Source organism: Coturnix japonica, chromosome 2 (genome assembly GCF_054131305.1).
Source record: "Coturnix japonica strain WE chromosome 2, WE-NBRP24, whole genome shotgun sequence".
NCBI lineage: Eukaryota > Metazoa > Chordata > Aves > Galliformes > Phasianidae > Coturnix > Coturnix japonica.
The window spans coordinates 127,709,645-127,725,171 of NC_140664.1; the positions used below are offsets into that span (position 1 = coordinate 127,709,645).

At 41.2% G+C, this 15,527-nt stretch overlaps 1 protein-coding gene across 7 annotated transcripts in view; it reads left to right on the forward strand.

Annotated features, from left to right (window-relative positions):
• The first annotated feature begins 851 nt into the window (after positions 1-851).
• Positions 852-15,527, forward strand: part of CREM (cAMP responsive element modulator) — a 30,568-nt gene continuing 15,892 nt past the window's right edge. For 3 of the 7 annotated variants that reach the window (XM_015853109.3, XM_085538914.1, XM_085538917.1), the window contains exons 1-3: positions 852-982; positions 6,249-6,372; positions 15,358-15,449. In XM_015853109.3, coding sequence (XP_015708595.2) covers positions 6,253-6,372; positions 15,358-15,449 — 212 coding nt within the window. In that variant the 5' untranslated portion in view covers positions 852-982; positions 6,249-6,252. Of the gene's footprint in view, positions 983-5,551; positions 5,692-6,248; positions 6,373-15,357; positions 15,450-15,527 lie in introns of those variants that run through there. The other 4 variants (XM_085538915.1, XM_085538918.1, XM_015853106.3 and 1 more) reach the window with 4 other exon arrangements.

Consider the following 15,527-nt stretch of genomic DNA (forward strand, 5'->3'; position numbering starts at 1 on the left):
GCTTCTATGAGGCAAATTAACAGACTTCTGTGGTCAAAGGATAAACGTAATTTGCAGATAAACGTAATTCACTTTTCACCAAGTCAGAGATAAGAGTTTTTTGGGTTGTTTATTCCGACGCAGGAAATCAATATTTAGTTTCTTTCCACTCTACAACCAAGGCCAAATATTTAACATAGGTGGACACACCACCGGCTCTGACAGACATATCCTCCAATTCTTCAGCTGTAACGACTCGACATAACCTGTGCTTTGCTTCCTTCCTTGGAATACCGGCATATAGTTTTTCACAGAAAGTAACAAACCATGGTAAATATGTAACTTCAGAATACATTGTGATTGATGTACGGACATATCGAAGCTACTCTGTAGTGTAATGTCTGACACCGGACGGCAGCAGGTATAACAGAGCAGGTATAACAGAGCAGGTATAACAGTGTAACAGAGGGGTCACGTCAGGTCCCCGGGCCTCTGGGCTCCGGCACCGCCGAGGGAACGGCAGCGTTGTGTGGCAGCGCCACGTCCCGCGGTCAGGCCACTATGGCGGCCGCCCACAGGAGCACTGCGGCCACCCGCCCTTATCTCCGGCACCACACCCGGCTATCGCGCGTCAAGCAGCCTCCGCCCAAAGCCCCGACGCGGCCCCCGGCCCCACATAATGGCGGCGCCCCGAGCGCTGCGCGAGGCCCCGCCCTCAGCCAAGGGCTCGTCCCGCCCCGCGGCCAATCCGGGCAGCAGCCGCAGGGCGCGCGGCGGCGGTTGGCGGCCGTTGGGAGCCCCGCGGCCACTCGGCGCCTCCGCCTGCGCTCGAGCTCCGCCTCCTTCCGCGGCCCCTGGGGCTGGGAGTCGCCGCAGACGCCATTTCCTCAGCGCCCCCGCGGCGGCGCGGCTGCATCAGCGCTGACGTGAGAGCGACGCGCGGCTCCGCCCGGCCCGATCCCCCCCACCCCCTGTGACGGGGGCAGCACGTACAGGGCGGCGGGTGAGTGCGGGAGGGGGCGGGGACACGTGTGCGCGCAGCCCGACCCCCTGCGGGCCGGCGGCGGGGCGGCGCGCACAGCAGCGCGCTGGGGCCGGACGGGGGATGGAGGGGCTGCGCCGGCGGGGGCGCGCACCAGGGGGCGGGGGCGGCGCGTCCCCGGAGCCGCCGGGAGAGCGAGATCCGTGCGGCCAGGGCTGCGGCTGCCCCGTCCGACCCATAGCGCAGCTCCGCCGGGCGGCACAGAGGAGACACCGCGCTGCCGTGCGAACCAGCTGCCTCTGGGCTCTCGTTCCGTGCCCGCCGGTAGCGCTGGGCTGGGAACGGGCAGCCAGGCTGCGTGTGTCCTGTAGCGCTTGAGTGATTACGTTGATATTAGCTTGTAAGCGATCTGCTGCTTCTGTATCTGGATGCTGAGGTGACAGGGAGCGTGCTCGTGCTTACAGCCACAGGAGAGTCGCTGAATAGTTAAGGTTGTAAAAGACAGAATCACACAGAATCACAGAATGACCCGGGTTGGAAGGGACCTCAAGGATCATGTAGTTCCAACCCCCCTGCCTGACAGGGCCACCAAACATACACCTTTACTAGATCAGGTTGCCCAGGGCCCTGTCCAACCTGGTTTTGAACACCTCCAAGGACGGGGCATCCACAACCTCCCTGGGCAGCCTGTTCCAGGGCCTAACCACTCTCCTAGTGAAGAACTTCCCTCTGACATCCAACCTAAATCTTCCCTCTTTTAACTTAAAACCATTTCCCTGTGTCCTGCTATTGTCAGCCCTTTCAAAGAGTTTACTCCCCTCCTGGGAGTAAGTTCCCTTCAGGTATTGAAAGGCTGCAATGAGGTCACCCCACAACCTTCTCCAGGCTGAACAAACCCAACTCCCTCAGCCTGTCCTCATATGGGAGGTGCTCCAGCCCCCTGATCATCTTTGTGGCCCTCCTCTGGACCCTTTCCAAAATCTCCATATCTTTTTTGTACTGAGGGCTCCACACCTGGACACAGTACTCCAGATGGGGCCTCACAAGAGCAGAGAGGGACAATCACGTCCCTATCCCTGCTGACCACCCCTCTCCTGATGGAGCCCAGGATCCCATTTGCTTTCCAGGCTGGCAGAGCGCACTGCTGGCTCATGTTGAGTCTTCCATCCATCAGGACCCCCAGGTCTTTCTCTGCCAAGCTGCTCTCAAGGACCACTCCTCCCAGCCTGTACAGGTGCCTGGGGTTCTTCCGGCCCAAGTGCAAAACCTCGCACTTTGCTGTGTTGAAAGTGTTGCCGTGTTGAAGACCACTAAAATCATCTAGTCCAGCTGTCAGCCTGGCCCCACCATGCCCAGCAGCCACGTCCCATAGCACGACATCTCTGCGTTTATTGAACACCTCCAGTGCCGGTGACCCCACCACCTCCGTGCGCAGTGTTGCACTGTGAGCACTCAGTTCCACCTGTGGTCCCCACAAAGCACAGCAGCAAACTGGGTTCCAGGCTTCAGTACTTAAAAGCAGCGGGGTTCTGAAATGAGAGCACTGCGAGTGTTCCTGCACTTGCTGTGGGGTCACCACTAAGTGCAAAACAGGTGTGTGTATATTCACATCCTTACTTTCCAGTCACTTCCCTGTGATTAAAAGCCCTCAAAGAGATACTCAAAGGAAGGTCAGAATGCATTTTTTAGGCTCACATCATTTCCTTTGTAAGCCATCTCTGATGTATAAAGTGCTGTTGAAATAAAGAAGTTATTTTTCAGACGTCTCTGGGTATTTAATTAGAAAGTCATACATGCAGAGTTCTAGTCCACTTGGCTCTTACATTTAGATTTCACCAACAGACATTAAATACTCACTATATTCATTGACGTCAAGCTAACAACAGTGTTGGTGTGGAGTAAAGTGATTTTTTTTGTGATCTCTATTACAAAAGAATATGTCTTGATAAGATGTTCTCCTTGTCCTTTGATCTGAGGACAAAAAGTGCTAAAAGGTTCACACCTCTTGAGGTAAATTACTTCCAGTTCCCTACCTTTTCCTTTAACTCCAGTGCTGATATTGACCCATGGGTGGTGCTGCTTTTAGCAGCTGGAGGAGCTTTTGGTGTGTTAAGTTTTCATCTTAATCAGTGTTTACCTGGCCCGAGCTGCTGTGCATTGGTCACGTTTACATTGGTGACTGTAGTATGTATTGATCCACATGAAAGTGTTACTCAGTGTTACTACCCAGTTCACAGCTTATTTTTTTTTTTAGGAGTATGTGTGTGTTGCTTTGAAGGGTTGGTGGAATATATCTTGTTTATTAATTTTTAAAGAATCCAATCTAATACCTAAATTTACTTCTCAGTGATGGTAAACAGCCAAGGTAGAATATGTAAGGAATCAATGTATTAATGCTGACTATGGGATTAAAGCTTGTATGTGATGCATAGCAATAAGACAAGGAACCATGGCCTAAAACTTGAACTTAGGAAGATCAATACTAGCATGCAGATGAACTTCTTTATGGTGAGGATGACGGAGCACTGGAACAGCCAACCCAGAGAGGTGGAGTCTCCTCCTTTGGAGATCTTCTAGGCCTGTCTGGACACCTACGTATGTGACCTATTATAGGGTACCTGCTTTAGCAGGGGGTTGGACTCAATGATTTCTTGAGGTCCCTTCTAACCCCTGCTATTTTGCGTGATTCTGTAATATAGGAAAGCACATTGTGGATATGGTGAGTACCATATCCTTTAAAACCAATTGTTTGCTTAGTTTCACTTTAAAAGAGGAAAAAGGTTACAATATTATACATAGAACAGACTTTACTACATAATTTAGACATATGATGTAAAACAACTCTGATATACCTACACAAAGTATTCAAAGTGTTTGACAGAAGATTGTTTTTTCCTTTACTCTGAAACTAGGAAAATTCTAACAGATTTATTCTTTTTGAATACAAAGGGATTGAATGTGACGGGTGCATGGAACTGTAGTTTCTGAATGAAATCAGTACTTTTTCTACAGCAGTCGATATTACTGTTGGTTTAGTAAAACATAATTGTGATCCACCCCCACTTCAATGTATTCATGGTTAAATGCTATACAAGATAGTATAGGAAATAAAAAACCTATGCAGCTGAAGTTACAGGCATCTGGGAGCTTATGAGAGCATGTATATAATCTTACAAAATACAGTCCGTTCCCTGTGCTATACTGGCTGTGCTGATGTTGTTTCCATACTATTAGTTGCAGTTACTGAACTGCAGCAGCTGGAAGAGCTTTGGGAGGGAGATGCTGATAGTAGTAAAGTAAAACATTTTTGTAATCCCCGAATGATTGCAGGACCTTAAGTTAACACTAATAAAATAAAACCTAGGTTTCACAAAATGAAGGCTGGCTCTTGACAGGTAAAGATCTGTGTTTTCGGTGAGATGAAAATACTTGTGTTTTCTTGTTATTTGTGTTTGTGTACGTGTGTAATATCTTTGTTATTTTGTTCCCCCAGCATTAGGTTATCTGTGGCAGATGGTTTTGGATAACAAAATACTTCATGGCCCATATAAAGTGAATTAATTCTGACTGTATTCCTGACTATAGGAAGAGATTGCAATGAATGTGGTGACAGCCCACATGCATTTTTTAATCTTCCTTGGTGTGTGAGCTGTTCTAAAGCTTATGGAGGCATTCTTAGATGAGCCGGATAGAGCTTGTGTGCTTGTGTGAATGTTCCCAGTCCCAGGGACGCTTCTGCTCTTTCTTTGTTGTGTTGAATACATATCTAAAAATGGAACGATGTAATAAGATAAACATCTCGCTATGAAAAATTACAGTGGAAAACTTGGTGAAAATATTCTTCCCCAAGTTGCTTAATTTGATGAATTTTAGTAGGTCTTTAATTAGATTGTATTAGATTGTATAGAATTAATCAGTGATAACTAAGAAAACAGGAATGTTGAAAGATGAAGCATTGTATTCATAATTTTACCTGAACTGATACTGGCCTAGAACACATAATTTCTATTGACTGAAGTACCCCAGCAAGTTCAAGTGCTGACACTGAAGCTCCTCTTGGCAAAGCAGCTGTTAAATGTGGACAGCAAAGTACCGTGAGAGGGAAGCAAGTTGCAGTGTGCTTCTCTATCATTTAGTTGTATTCCTTTCTGACCTGTGTGATCACACATTACTGTGAAGATAAAACCGACGCTTTCATGTCATAAAAGGGGTTGAGTTTGTTTAGTTTGATATGATGCCATTAACTTATGATAATGACAATTCAGAAGCCTCAGTTTTGGGCTCTTAACAGTGCCCTTTCTTGGTCTATACCCTGTCTCAGTTTATGGAAGAAACCTCAGTAGCTACCAGATGGTTGAAACAGTTGAATTTTGAGTTCCACTGGGTTGCCCCGTGACTGAACCCATCTGATCCAAACTCATGAAGCTAGATTTTCTGCCTCTTAAAACCATAACTATATCGTGTCTTCCTTTCATCATCTTAATTCCTTAACTAACACAGCATGCAGTGGGGAGCGCATCAATGGGCCGTGCTGTGTGGTCTGCATGTCTACACCCTGGCTCTTGATTCTGTTTGTAACTTGCGCTGCTGCCATGGTGATTCTTGTGACGTCACTTGCTCAGTGTTACACTTCAGTGCAGAGAGGGAGCCCAAGAGAACCTTGGTTTTAAGACGCACATCTCTTCCATTATGACTAAGTATGACGAGAAACTCGATAAAATGACCAGGAGGTAACCTATATGATAGATATATTTAGAAGCTTTCCCGATTGGGTTTAAACTTGTAATTTGAATTGAGTGTCAGAGTGTTATTCATTCAGCTTTGAAACTTGCCCTCCTTTTAAAAGCACAGGAAGAGTGGGTGAGGTTCTTGAACCACGAGTTTTTTATGGATGGTTCAAGCAGAAATCCCAGGCTGAGTTCAGTTTCCCAGGAGCCCTTTAGAAGGCTTTGCTAGCACCAGTCAGCTCGAGCTGTGTTTGTTGGGAGGTGTGAGGCATGAGGTACCTACTGCAGGTTGTGCTGGCTGCTGTTGGAGCCTTGCAGCTTTCAAAGGACATGTTTGAGAGTTCATGGTTGTATAAATGAAGATTTTAGTATGGTTAAATTGAAAGAAGAGACTTTCATTAATCCAATAATTTTGAGAGAGATCATGTATTTTCTGTTAGTTTCTTGCTCCAAGTATAAAATAGTCTGGCATTGCTCTTTTCTACCTAGATGCCCGATATACCCATAGCAATGTTTATGTATGCATACATATATTTATCTACGTATGTACTTAATTTTAGACGGATGACCATGGAAATGGTTGAATCGCAACAGGATGATAACGCAGTGGATTCTATGCCAGATAGAGACGCTGTTCACAGTCGCAGTCAGCCAGACAAACATGAGATTTCCGCAGTATCTCAGGTAAGTTGGAGTGTGGAAAGCTGGGAACAGTCAACAAAGTGACATCCAGAACTGGTAGGGTTTTTTATTGCTGACTGCAAAAAAATCCAACTTGAAGTTCTCACATTCTATAAGTCTTGTGATTAGATGGGAAAAACAGCAAATGTGTACTGAAAACAGTGCCTGCTGTACTTAACCAAGAGCTAGTACTACATCAGGGCTTTTGAAGGTAACACTTTTAGGAGCCTGCGCTTCTCAAAATGATCATTAGGCATATTTTTCACTTTTCTCAGAAGATTATTTTTATTTATGATGTAGGGTCCTGAGGAGCTGAGATGGTCTAAAGACCAAACAGCAGAAACATGTATTTTGAAGATGGGTTGTATAATGAAAAAGGAATAAAAATAGCCATAGTTCTTTCTAGATTTTTGTATAGAATGTATTTCATCTTGCACATATAATTTTAATTTATGCTTGTTCTGTTCCATCTCTGTGCATCTGATGCCATTGTCTGGATTTCTAACATGTACGTGTTCTACATAGTAATTTTACCTGGATTTTTCTTTGGTAGAAGAGGTGCAACAATTTTCAATCATTAAAAATAAGCACTGAAAGTTTCAGTGCTTGAACCTGAGGACATTCTTGGCAGTGTGGCTTTGGGCTGCTGTGTGGAACCCTTAGAAGAACCTCCAAAAACCTTTTGTGAAATAAAGAAACTCATTTAAAAAGGAAATAATCAAAACCATCTTAGAGAATTTCTTCCACATCAGAATTTAGAAGTTAGTAATACATTTCCAGCAAGGGGCTCCATCATTTTGTGTCGCATATGTGGTATGTTAGGTCCTAGACTTATGTTATAGGTTTATTTTCAGGAGAGAATATAGCCCCCTTCATTTTGTCCTTCTTTGGTAGGTGAGGTCAAATGTTGTATTTTAACAATAGATCTCACATGCAAATCATTATGTCATCTCAGGTGGTATCTCGGTACTAGAGCACTGCACAGCAGTAACCAATGACTGTCATTCCAGGCATGAGCCTTATGTCTTTCAGTTAAAGCTAATACATCTGGAAGCACTGCTGAATCTCTGTCAATTACAAGCAAAACAGAGCATACAGAGTGTGTTTCAGTTTGAAGACTCAGGAGAGCAGTCCAGAGTTTACACTTGCTTGTTCCTCACTTTGGTTATAAGGCCTGAAGAGCTGAGCTGAGCTGAGCTTGCAGCTGTGCAGGAATCCGGTTGCCTTTGGAAGCTGTTTGATACAGAAAGCTTCATGCTTTTGGTAAAGAACAGAGGTGTGAGCTGGAAAATTTCTCATCTTCTTTTCACATAGGCTCCATGGCTTCTGTCTCATGTGCATAGATACTGATTTACATAAGGCTGCTTTTAAACAAAGCAAATTGATTTGAAATAAAATATCCTTGTAACATTGATGGTAGTCAAACTTGCAACAGCTACGTTGTTGTTTGAAGAGAAATTAATGTTCCATGTGCAGAATTTCTAGAAGCTGTATTGCACTGTTTGTTTTCTTGTGCTCAGCTACACAAACAAAGTATAAGAATGGAAGAGGAATGTACTTAGAATTTTTTCGATTTTTATAAAGTACTTTCAGTTCTGTTTTCTATTTTATTTATTTTTATTTTTTCCCATTAGATCTGCATCCTTGGTGTGTTCTTTTTCTCACTTCTTACATTTGTTGTATTCTGTCTATTATTAGAGCTGCGCTTGCTGCCTTGATCTGAAATATTGTCTGTTGACCTCACAGTTCTGGCCGTGAACCAGACTCAGGTCAGGATTTACAATGTGAGAACTGCTGTCGCAGGGATTAGTGGGACTTTTCTGATGCATGGAGTGCACAGCCATTGCAAGCTGGGACTGCTCAGGTTTAGCATTTCAAGGGCACCCTACTTGCAGGTCTCAGCACCTCACTGTGGGTCAAATCTTCCTCTCAGGAGACTGAGCCCTATGGAAGCTTGCTACATGATTGTGAATATAGTTTTAAATCCAGCCTGCCAAGTGCAACCCCAGGGCATTTTTCAAAGTAGATATGGTAGCATTACAAAACTAGCTTTGTCACTGTTGTGCCCTTCCTAAAGGATACACTCCCACCCAAACGGCTGGGAGCAGTCATTTGACTTCTTTACACCTGAGTGTTTCCTTACTGGCATTAGCTTTGCAGTTAGCCAAAACTTCACTGTCTTCAGCATTTCCTCACAGAAGCTCAGCAGTGCTTGTGTGATCAGCCCTTTACTTTCCTGTTAGGTGAATTCACAGTGAGCTTGCTCTGTCTTTTCTTTTTCCCAAAGTACTTCATTCCTGGAGTGCTTGTAGCGTTTAGCTTCTGTAGCTGCAACAGAAATGACATGGAACAGTGTGCACTGTACTTCATACTAGCCTTGTTTGAGGTATGAAATAGGCTGTGAGTGTAAGCTTCGTAGTAAGAAAAGTTATCTGCCCTTGAATGACAAGAGGGTGAATGCACACAGTTCATGTGTTCGTGTACAGCTGTTCAGTGACCGTGCATCTTGAAGTCAGAGGACTGATAAGTAACTTCTCAGAAAAAATGCATACCTCAGTGTGAAGATAATTCATGTTTGCTTTTTGGGGGTGCTTTTTGCTTACTGTTTCTCTGCTCTCTTGGAAGAAGGATCACTAATTTCTGAACGTTTGGAGCACGGACCCATATTGCTCTAACAGAATATATAGTTGGTACATGTTAAAGCGATTAGACTCTACTGTAGCACAGCTCAGACCCCCAGAGGATAATACAACATCTACAATTTCTTTGTTATTGCTGATATATAACTCTTATGCTGTTTGCTCAGGTGCTTCATGTGTTAATCCCCCCTCACCCCCTCCCTGCCACCCCCTGCATTGCTGAATTGCATGTGGATTGTTTTCAGTCGGTGCAAGACATCCCTTGGAGGATGATGTCGTAGGTAGCATTGCTCATCACTGATGTCAGAAAGCAATGTGGTACGTTGATTTGGTTTTTTCTTTGCCAAGGCTGTTTAACTCAGCCTCCAAGTACAAAAGTATTTTGGCCGACACAGGAGTGTTCAATTTAAAGATAATGCCAAATAAAATGTGAATCAAAGTTATTTTAAGATTTTTAACAGTTATGAAGGAGATGAAAAATATGAAGTTAGAATTTTTAAGTCATTGTTCTTGCAAACAAGCCTAATACAAGAAAAAAAAATCCCAAATTTAATGTGTGGTTTATAGGAACTACAATAACATGAATGTGCATGCTGTCTAACCTCCAGGTGATTGTGAAAACTCAGAAAACAGCGATCAAATCAAATAGAGATGTTTAAAACAGATATAAATGAACAAAGAAACCACTTTTTGTTTGATCCAGGTTTAAAGATAGCATTGTCTTTCCTCCTTCTTTGCTCTCCACTCCCCATTTAATCCTATCTGAATTAATAGGAACAAAACAATTTATCCTGTGATACTGAAAACTGTATTCTAAGAGTATTAGCTGAGGGTTTTGTTTTTTTTTCTCCCTCTGTGGTTAGACTGAATAAGGAGCTTTTAAATGAATGCAGAGTTTCTTAATTTTGAGTGCTGATTTACTTCCTGATTATATGTGCCTGACCCATTGTGTACTGAACGCAGAAACTAATAAACTGTTCATGCTGTACTGCTTTGTGTGCGTTGTGCTCTGCATGTTCTTTCTGATACACTAGCGAGTTGTATCACATTACTTCTGTCTTTGAGAGATGCAAATTGAAAGGTTAAGTGGAATTGCCTTCATTATGTTTTGAGAAGCTAACACGCTCTGTGACTGTTTAGACTGCTCCATGCTCTTTCCTTGAAGCTTGGGTTTAGGATAATGTCAACTGTGCCAGACAAAATAGATCATATTCTTCAAATCTTCAAGCATTCAAGACATTCTGGATCTCAAATATGTATTTCTGATGATAACATTAATATTTGTTTTATAGTGTGGGAAGGAAGCTTGTTTTTTCTATTTACGTGTTGCCATTTAACGCCAGTTAAGGAGTGATTGTTTCCGTTTGGGGGTTAAAAATGCCCTCAATTGTCTTATTTCCTGAAAATATGATCAGTTTACTATAACAATTGAATGATTACGTAGTGAATGCTGACAAGATCCTGTCTCTGTTTCCTAGAAACATTGTTTTGTCAAGATACTTGAGCCAACATCTGGTCTTCCTGATAGTAGCATGTCTTGATAGTAGACAACAACTTTCTCTTGTCTCAAGAAACGAATGTATTCTGGGCAAGAAGTGACTTAAAAGTCATGAGTAAAACATTCTTTAACATTTGGAATTCAAAAAAGTAAAAGAAATCACCTTCAGTGTGAATATAGAATACAAAACTCTCTATATAGAATGATTCTATGAATATATTTTCTTTTACATAATCAACATTAACCATGTTTTTCTTCTCCATCTCACTAATTTTTACCTTTGCTACTCACACCAGGTACATTTTGGGGCTGAGAAAGAAAGTGGAAAAAAGCAGAATCTTAGATATGACATAGGGTTTATTCTTGTACATGTAGAAATTAGGGTTTTTAATGTAGTTCACTCTGAAAAAGACTATTGTATGATTTTAGGAAGTTGTAACTTTCTTCCTTTTCACTTGGAGTTTCAGGATATTTCATCACAAAGAACTTGAGATTAATCATAATGCTTCCCGTTTTGGTATCTCTATCTGTTTTAATAGGTTTAACAGGAGTAGCATAAATTTGAGCTCTTTCTTAGTCTGCTCTGTTTCTTTACTACTTAACACATTTAGCTCAGTACTGATAATGGAGAGCTGTGGGCTGGGCAATGCTGTGTGTCTGGGCAATGCTCAAATGTCATCAGGAAGAGGGCTTGGATGTATTCCTAAACAGAGCAAGGCCAACATTTTGTTCAACTGTGCTAAGCTTAATATTCATCTGTCCTTTGTTGTTATATCAAAGTACTCTAACTCTGCTTTTTTTTTTTTTTTTTTTTTTTTTTATATTGTGGAATATATAAAGAGGATTTATTAAGCTAAAAAACTTGGAATTCCATGTGTTGTTTAAATATTTTATTTTATTTTATTTGAGACATCTATCTCAAGATGAAAAGCTGAAACTAAATTTTTAGCTTAACAAGGCAAAACCAGTTCTGGATGTGAGACTAAGAGCATTCTGCTCTCTGTATTGTCACTGCAACATACTTCAACAAGTTCTGGTATTTTTGGTTACATAACTTGAGGTTCTTCCTAACGTTCATGCTAGCAACAGTAGATTTAATCTGTGATAGTTTAAGGTGTTTTTTTTTATTGAAAACATGAAGTCTCTGGAGGAAAAGAGTAATTAAAAAGGTTTTCAGTTCAGTAGTGGGCAGTTTAAATTTCCAATATGATTTGGGAAGATACCAATTTCCTACTGGTAAAACTACTATATTTCTGTGTGTCATAAGTACACACACTTGAGCTGTTTTAGATATGACATCAGAAACAACTTATTTTAGTATCACCTCTAATGAAATCTTCAGATGTGTCACTTACACCCCATGGCTGTAAATTTGTGGGTTTCTGTAACTGCCTCAAGTGCTGGAAGAGGATCTCCAGCAGTATCTATCTCTACAGCAGTTGTCTTCTGGTCAAACTCTTCATGGCCAGGATGTCATTCAAGCTGCACAGCCCTCAGTCATTCAGTCACAACAAATGCAAGCTGCTTTTCTTCTGTTTTTAAGAGTATTTAGTCCCTCACTATTTGTGCCCCATGTTACTTCATTCCTACCAATTCTGGGCAGTTTACTCACATAGTTTAGGACAGGGCGATGGGGGCCAGCGTGATGGCAAACAGCCAGCTGGTAGCAGCACTACAGGCATTGTGTAGCCATTCCTTGGTGCTTCCTGTTTATCTTTTAAGAAATTGTGTGTCGGAACCTGAACTTGTGCAACGGCAGTTTGTGTAATAACGTGACCTGTTTTAGTGCATTTTACAGGTTTTTTTTTTGTTTTTTTTTTTTTTTTTGTTTCGTTTGATTCTATGAACATCGTGTTTCTAATGAAAATGAATGAGTGTCTTTTATGCTGTATTTTTGAGAGCATCTGGATGTGATGGAAGTAAACAGTTTCAAATGATTTTTTTGTTGCTTTAGCGGGCCCTGTTGGATCATCTGGCATTGCTTTTTGTGGGCCTGTAGTTGTAAGGAGCAAAAATAAGGGCAGCTTCAAAATAAACAATTATTTGGCAAAAAGCTACAGTTTAACGTGCTGAAAATGGACTGCTCTAAAATGATTAATTATTTTCAGAGCTTTTAAATAGTGATAAAGACTGGAGAGAATATAGCCTTGCACTAGTTTAAAAATGTTTAGGCAGGCCTCTCCAGTTCATGCTTTTCTTATAGGTAGGAATTGATCAGGTTTTCTTAAAAACTGATCATGAAGTGAAAGTTGAATTGCTTCTTGAGAGCAAAATTGATGGTGTCTGCAAAGAGAGACTAGTTAAATTACACATGGACTGTTCTACCAGATGCCACTGCAACATGTGAAAGAAAAGGCCTATGCGTTGTCAGCCTTCTTGAGAAGCAGCCTCTAATGTTTGAAACTTTAGAGTAGCTTTCAAATATAGAAGATAAAAGTCATCTGTAAGTGTATTTACCTTAGAGACTAGAGAACAAGAATGAAACCTTCGTCAGGTATTCAACATCTTAATTGTAGGTGTACCTGATGGGATATAGTAAGGTTTTGAAATTCTAGTTCACTAATGACAAGGCTCAGTAGATAGCAAAGGACTTGTGTTTGGTCAAGCTTGAAGTCAAATTGAAGTTTTCAAAAGTAGTTTTTTTTTCTCTGGATTTATTTCTAACTGTAATTTGCCAGAGTGAAATAATAAACTTCAGCAAATAAGTGCATTGTAGTCTTTCCCAATTTCTGTCATTGCTTTTCTTAAAGTCAATATAGTTGGGACATGCATACAAAAATAGAGCTCAGAGGGAGGAATTTCTCCAGCATCTCTTGCCAACTGCTGTTGTGTCTTAGGGGAGTGGGAATCAACTGTTTGTTCCATTGTGTCAACTTGACCTTGCCTTTCCCAAAGGGGTAGAAATGGGAAAGCTGTGTCCTGATTGATATTGATTAGTTCCAGATATTTGCTTTGCTTTCATTCGCGCATGCTAATGGAGAATAATGCGACCCTACTGGAAGCGAGGGGGTAGGAAAAAAAGAGGGCCTTGTGAAGGACTCCATTACGAAAGTTTCTAGGCCCTCCTATGATCATCTTAAGTACTTTATCCTGCCACCTGGCATGTTCTCCAGAGTGTCTGGTTTTAATTTATGTCCTTTCTATGCCAGATAGTGGACGACTTGGAAGATGGTAACAATTTAATTAAAAACCAACCAAATACAAACTGGAGGCTGATGCTAAAGCTTGCATGATTTCTCTCTCAGACACCTGCAGCTTAAAGCAAGAAGGCATTTACAATTTTTTCTTGTTAACGCCATTGCTTTTTTTTGATGAAAAAATACTTACCTGTACTGTGTTCTTTGTCCTACTGCTGTTGTTTTAATTGTAGGAATGTTCATAATTCAGATTTGACTTTCCTTCTTGCTTCTCCCCTGCAGTGTATCAGGTTTTGGCAGCTGGGCATGAGCTCAAAGTTATTTTTGCTCAAACGCAGAGTGGTTTGTTAAAGTTGGAAAAGTCTGTCTAATGGCTGGGAAAAAAATGGCAATGATTTCCATTTGGAAGCCTTATGAACATGATTGCTTGCTATTAGAACAAACAGACATTACATTTCTCTAATTTCTTCTTAAAAATCAGAACTTGTGAATTTTATTGCAGAAAATCACTTATTCTACACTAAAATGATTCCTCTCTCTTGTGATTTCCTTACCCTCCTACCAAAGTACTACTGTGGTGGTCATTAATGGAATGAGAAGATTCAAAGCCTCTAACATCTTGTTTTCCTGCTGTTTGTCCTCGGACAAGTTCTTTTTCCCTTCTTCTGTGGCTTAAAAAGTGTTTGAATTATGCTGCCCCAGCTTGTGGCTGTGGAATGGTGCCTGGGTTGTCAAGGTTTACAATAGAGCCTTGAGGACTGATCCACCAGCACATCACGGTAGGGCTGTTGGTAGGGTTGTCTTTTCTTTGTCTTTCACATGCTGCAGGGAAGTCTCCACTGCACTCAGGTCAAAGCCTTGAGCCTTTTAGTTGCTTAACTCCTGCTTCATGTCATGCTTCTTCATTGTTAACTTAAAACAGCACCATGTCTGAAACTGCCAGCTATCTATCTTTATGTGAAAGATCACTTCACACAAATGTCACCATCCTGCTTCAGTTTTGGATCACCAATAGTTCCAAGTAGATAAAATATCAATAGACAAGCATGCTTTATTTGTTCAGTAATCACTTTCTGTTTTGTGTAGTACTGTATCTGCTGGCAAAGAGTGTGATTCAGCCACAGGCCTTAGTCCCTCTTGGGTAAACTTAAGAGAAAGGAAACTGTGAACATAATGCTAATAAAATACTGAGAAAATGAGACAGTGTGAACTTGTCAGGAGTTTGTACAACTTGCATGGTATGGCTAAAGAGTGTATTTGTTTTTATGAATGTGTTGATAAGTGTAATTTACTAAAAGGATATTTAAATAAACAACTTTTCTAAATAGATTTGGTATGACTGTGAAGAGACTTCTGTATTGTATACTGTTATTTAAGGTGCATTAATGCAGTATTCTGTATTTAAAATGTTTAATTTCGAACTAATTCTGTAATATTGTTAGATTTGAAGAAATCTTCTATATTTAATACTTCTCTTGATGTCATTCAAAAGAAATGTGATATGGATTATTATTTATTTTTTTCCAAATGGGAGATGTCACCCAAGTGCTGATGTGTTGCTAATGTCACAATTGGTGATGTGCTGTAGAAAGAGACATTATAGATCATGCGATTTCTAATTTAGAAAAGGTATATAAACTTTTGTTTGCAAAATATTTTCGTACTCTTTTTTTTTTAAATGAAGTTATGAATATTAGAAACTTTACTATTACAGGTAGTATCGATTGCGGATGACTCTGCAGAATCAGAACAAATAACTGAGACTCAGAAACGTAGGGAAATACTTTCAAGAAGGCCTTCATACCGGTAAGGACTTTTGATTTTGTTTTTGCTTTTTTTTAACAGCTTATTTGTAACAGCAAAAAATATCTGATCAAAGGCAGT